General features: G+C 34.4%; 1 protein-coding gene across 5 annotated transcripts in view; it reads right to left on the minus strand.

Moving 5' to 3' along the window:
- The window catches only part of AP1S2 (adaptor related protein complex 1 subunit sigma 2), a 53,585-nt gene that overhangs the window by 17,481 nt on the left and 30,017 nt on the right, over positions 1-6,087 (minus strand). For 2 of the 5 annotated variants that reach the window (XM_014591380.2, XM_027775456.1), the window contains one exon: positions 9-1,075. In XM_014591380.2, coding sequence (XP_014446866.1) covers positions 1,028-1,075 — 48 coding nt within the window. In that variant the 3' untranslated portion in view covers positions 9-1,027. Of the gene's footprint in view, positions 1-8; positions 1,076-2,443; positions 2,453-4,253; positions 5,747-6,087 lie in introns of those variants that run through there. The other 3 variants (XM_006157952.3, XM_027775457.1, XM_006157950.3) reach the window with 2 other exon arrangements.

Raw genomic sequence — 6,087 nt, forward strand, 5'->3', positions numbered from 1 at the left:
CATTTTACCTCATTCAAGTCTCCCTTGTTTATATGAAAGGTGTTCTTTCTTAAAACTTTTATAAGACTTCTGATAACTAGGCAGTGCCATGGAAGGAAAGGAAGCTGCTATAAAGTCTGCAGCACTTCTAAGTGGAGGGAAGCAAAAATAAATTTGGCTTTAATAAGCACCCCAGAGGGAACAGTCGTGCTTTAAACAATGACTTTATGCAACACTGTGTGACGAGTAACAGGTTTTCTATAAGATACTGTTATGATGAATTCCTGGTAAATTAACATTCCCACTTTATTTTGGGGCATCAAAAACAATCCAACTTAGGTAAATGATTATGTCCACAAAAAATTCATCTCAGGAGTCAAATGTGCCTTGGCCTTGAAAATTGATGTGCTCACTCACATGAACAATGTGTTCACCCCAGGTTCAAAACGCTTAAGGAATACTTTTTAGTGTAAGACAGCAGCATTCAAATTTAGTGATTTAAAATAAGCTATATTCCCTTTGTTTTAAGATATGTAGTTTCCAATAGGGGTCTTTGGTATATTTTTTTTCTTTTTAAGTTTCAACACAGATTAATTTTCCTTCATTTGATAAGTGTCAATTCCCTTTATTCTTATGTATACTGAAATGTTGTATTAGTCTTTGGTTTCATAAAACCAGGTTTCACTTTATAATTCAAATACAGTAATTAATAAATGCATACTGCCTGATTGATTTCATATGTATATAGATGGATAATTTTCAAATATGCACATAATCAGATTAAGAGAAACTCACTTATAAATTGAAAAATACCTGTAAAAGGTATCTTTTTCTCATCATTCTAATTCATATTTAAATCCCTTAATTTATCATGTAATTAACCAAAGTTCCCTTTAAAAAAAAATTGTGTAGGCCTAAAACAAGCGGTTTAGCAAAACAGTAATACTGACAAGACATCATCTTACACCATTAGCTAACATGGACATGAAGGCAGTGACCATCTACGGTGTGTGAAATGCCACAAGAAGTCACCAACAAGAGAGGAGAGTTATGTCAGTCCAATTTCTTCAAGAACACTACGTGGGGTTTCAGCTTCCTGTGGAGGGAAAATGTGAGACTCTGGTAAGCATATCCAGTGGGTCTTCAGAATGAAAAATTGACAAAGAAAGACATGCTCACTTTAAATAAAGAAAGCAATTCAGTGTCATAGCATTCTATTATACTAGCGACAGACAGTGGTTATTTAGGGGTTTGTGCCCAGAACAAACCACAGATGGATGTTTTTGGCAATCATTACATACCTGATGACCTACTATCATGCTGAGCACTGTTGCTGTTAACACAAAAAGTCAAGTCCAGTACAAACCCACTGGCCATTTATTAAATCACTGCTACTCAATTATACATAGGAAAGATAAGTTATCTCACTGTTAAAGTTCCAAAACAAATTCAAAACCTGCAAAAAGCAGACAGGGAACTTCTCCCACCATTATTGCCTCCTGCCCTTCTCACAATTCTTTACCCAGTGTTGTTTCCCATGCTCTTCTGTTACATATATTTATGGAAATATCTTCCTATTGAATTTTTTACTTAACTGTCCACAGCAGAAAGGCTTCAGAAAGGGTCACCTTCTGAGACCTCCCAAGGGCAATCAGAGGCACAGGTGGGGGGCACGTACAGAAAGAATAAAGAATGCTCTGGGACAGAATGCATTATATTCTTTTTGGTCCTATGTAACAACTGTTATTCACCTTTAATTGTCAAAGGAAGAAAAAAGACGTATCTAGAAAAGAACTATTTAAAAATTTTTCCAAAGTGGCTGATCTTCCTTAGAAAATAGAAAAAGACTAAGTAGGTCAACTTTCCCTTTTTTTTTTAACCTAAGAATTATTTTAGGGACCAGCAGTTAGCGTAATGGCTATGTCGCTGGACTCCCACGTAGTCGACTGTGGTTCGAGTCCTGGACCCGGTGGCTTAAACACACGCCAGGCGCGTGTGCGTGTATGCCCAAGATCCTGAGAGGAGAATGGAGAAGGGATTGCGGTGTGGCCATTCCCCCTGGGGGGGGGATTTCTCACTTTCTGTCTCTCTGTCTCTCTCTGCCTGGCAAGCGCACGTGCCCTTAGAGCAAAAAAAATCTCTCTCTCAAAAAAAGAAAAAAAACATTTGATTTAACTTTATTTATTATTATTATTGAGTTTTGATCAGAGAGAGATAGAGAGAGAGAGAGAGAGAGAGAGAGAGAGAGAGGAAGTGAGAAAGCAAGCCACCAGGTCCGAGACTTGAACTGTGGTCGGCCATGTGGGAGTCCAGCACCTTTAACCACCATGCCACTTCCCAGCCTCGGTAGGTCAACTTTCACGTGTTAACTAGCAACCATTTATAATTAAAAGGCAACACTATATTTTAATCTTTTAAAGGGAAACAGAGTAAACTTCTAGTATCTAGTAATAAATAAACTTACTTTTGCATCCTAATCATGGTACAGCATAAAACAAGGAGAAAAAAATTATATTAAACCATAAATCCTTACAACATTGGATCTAACCATATGTAAAGCGCTTCATGGTGTGATCTTAATTAAACTCTATGGTCTGTTTCTCATTAGGAAAACAAGAATAGTAGTACTTACCTTCATATGCTGGAATTGAGTGAGTTAATTCTCAGTGCCAGATTTACAGAAAGTGTTCAAAAAATGTTAGTGTGATAATGTTTACATAACTGAAATCTAAACATTTCAGTACTAAACTGAAGAACTAGAAATCAGCTCTATATAAGTACATAAAATGACCTCTTTAGTATGTATGTATAGTAATGAAAAACGGGTAAAACCCAGCTTTGCTGAACAAAAGTATTTTTTTAGAGGCAGCATAATCTATGAAGTACTCTTACCCCCCACTGAACCTCAATCTAATCAGTTTAAAGATCTAATTATAGATGGCCAGGGAGTGGGGGGGGACAGTACACGTTAAACGTCACCATAAAAATAAAATCAGCCTGTCCAGCTGTGGTGGTGCAGCAGTAGCACAGCACTCTTGTGGTGCTAGGGCATGAAAGATCGAGTTTGGTTCCAGGTTGACCTGTACATGCTGGGTGCACTATGTGGCCTTATGATTCTGGCTGGCTAGGAGAGGCTGGGGTGGAGAGGATTGCAGCATGAGACCTTGTTGACAGTGCTTATCCTTCTCTCTCTGTCTCTCTTGCTCTTAATAAATAAAAGAATACAATTAGCCAAATATAGGATATCAGAAATTCTACAGCATGAATGACATGGTTAAAAAAAAAATGGTGAGAAGAAAAAAAGTAGACTTGTTAAAGATGAAAAGAATTGTTAACCAGAAACAATGTGGTGTGTTTTGTTTGGACTCTGGTTATATCAATGATAAAAAAAAGGGCACTTCTCAGACAATTAGGAAAAACTAAGGTAGGTACAAGGTATTAGGAGTTACAGTTAATTTAGTTGGGCATGCTACTTACGTGTTAGGGACACATACTGAAGTTATTAACAATGAAATGAAAGATGTCTAGAGCTTGCTCTAAAATACTGAGGCAAAAATGTGAGTAAGAAGGGATGGGGAAACAAGCAGAGTATTAAGCTGATGGTTGCTGAAGCTGAGTGATGAGTACCCGAGGGTTTTTTATACTATTCTCTGCCTTTCTTGAAGTTTTCATAAAATTTTTAAAAGAAAGTAATAGAAATGATCCAACACTCCCAAGAGTAATAGAAGCTCTCTTGAAATCTTATATAGTATTTCCTATAGACTCATGTTGCTTATCAAATATGCATTATTTAAAACATTCGTTCTTTCTAAAAGTCCTATAGCTTCAAAGAATCATAGACATTTTATTCCTTTTACATTCTACAAGTCTTTTTTTTTTTTTTTTTTACAAATTCTGTTTATAATGTAAAATGTAATCTTCACAAATTACACTGAAATTGTAGCTCAAAATTATCTGGGGTGTCCCTTATTATGTAAAGTACTCAAATTCATAGAAATGAAGTAGAATAGCATGGGGGGTGGCTGGGAAGTTGTTGATTAATGGGTTATACAGTCTTTCAGTTTTACAAAATGAAAACAAGTTCTGGAGACCTGTTGCCTGACAATGTGAATATACTTCACACTACTAAACTCTATAATCAGAAATGGTTAAAATGGTGAATTCTAGGTTATATGTTTTTTGCCAATTTAAAAAAAATTACCTGGAAAAACAAAAATATAAAATACATCATTTTATCAAAAGGGACGGAGAAGAAAAAAGTCATTCACATGAGACAAAGTACATGCAATACTTTTATTTTAGACATGCAAGGAAAGCTATTTCAGAATCTACTACTTAAAGCAAGCAGGTCTATACATATAACAAAAATAAGCAACATTTTGTTACAGCTCAGCACACAGCATCCAAAGCAAACAGGCATGAGACAATGCAAATTTATGGACCATTAAAACCAAATGAGTAATAACATATCATGGGGCAAGGGGAGGAATGGAAGGAAAAAATGGAAATGAAAGACCAATGTTTCCGAGTGCTTCAAAATGTAATGCTAAATTTCTCATTTGATAGCCCCTCCAGGTGCTTCAAATGGAGTGCATTACAGCAAGAATAGTAAGAATGAAAATAAATAAATATGCTTGCCTAATACTAAGTTTGGTCAAAATACACTTTCATTGGTTTTCTTTCAGGGGTAAACCAGTTTGATCATCTTAAGTTGTTTACTGATGCCATATTTGACTCAGACTTCAAACTTCTCTCTACAGATAAGCAATGAATTATTTGATACTTTTCTTTTTATAATATGCTGTCTGTTTTGCTAAAAGTAAATACAATAGTGATCAATAGCAAAGGTTTTAATATTCAGAAACAGGAAGCATAGTTAACAAAGCATTAAATACTTAAATGAAGACTGAATATATTAGAAAGCCATACTAGTAAAATATAAGTACTTAGGTATTGAAACTGAATATTAGAAATTTTGAACTATAATAAACTCAGTATTAATGCTTTTAAATGGCTACTATTAAGCAATAAATATAACAAGAGAGACTTTTCTGACACAGCTTTCTGTTCTTAAAGAGATTGTTTTATATGGCACAAATGTAACTTAAATGTGGTACTACAAAATTTCTCAAATACAATACAATGTCTTAACCTTAAATATTTTAAAATGGTACAGAATTGTTTTATTTTCCTGTATTATTTCCATATACACTTTTATGTGACACATTAGAGCATATTAGCTCATACAGACTGTAAGATTATTACTCTAAATATAGTCTCACTTTTCTTTCAACATTGGTAAACCAAACCACACTACATATTATGGCACTGCTTGTTTCAGCCTAGCACTTCAGCTCCATTGTCTTTGGTAAATATTTTAATGATTGCCAGGTTTTCTTTTTATAAGATGAATTACAGATGGCTCATTAATGACAATATGTATGTGTTTAAGATGAAATGTCATTTAAAACATTCATAGGCCATACTGTGTAAAGAAATTAAATCAGTGTGAACAAGAATAAGCTATATCAAGGTCATGTATCAAATGACAATAAAACAGAAAAGCTGAAAATGGGAACAAGAAAAAATACAATCGTAAAGGTACTAGTTCTGAAATGTTCTATTATTTTCATACAAGGTAATCAGTCACCAAGCTGAGGATATTTTCTTTCATAAGTATATCAGCTCTCTATTTCCTCTGTGAAAGTCTGCATACTTGATGAGTAGTCATTTAGTACACAGGGACATTAAAATATTCATGACGTGGCTACAAAAGAAATGCATATATTCTTACACACAGTACACAAACTCACACAGACACATCAGATTTCTAGAATGTTTAGTTCACAGTGAAAACTAGTTACCTAAAACTTGTTTTTCTTTGCTTCTGGTCTTTGGTCTATGGCTGAATATCTAACTTCTAAACAATGCCCAAGAGTTCGGGTTCATCTGTTATATCTTTACTGTACATAATAGGACCTTTATCCTATAAAAATCTTGCACAATCCTAAAGCACTATATTTACAGTATTACTCTGTGTTAATTGAAATATTAAATTTTTATTAATATTTATTAAAAATAAATATTCTAATATTCTGAGTTAACTCA

Source organism: Tupaia chinensis, unplaced genomic scaffold, assembly GCF_000334495.1.
Source record: "Tupaia chinensis unplaced genomic scaffold, TupChi_1.0 Scaffold000567_1, whole genome shotgun sequence".
NCBI classification, from domain to species: Eukaryota; Metazoa; Chordata; class Mammalia; order Scandentia; family Tupaiidae; genus Tupaia; species Tupaia belangeri.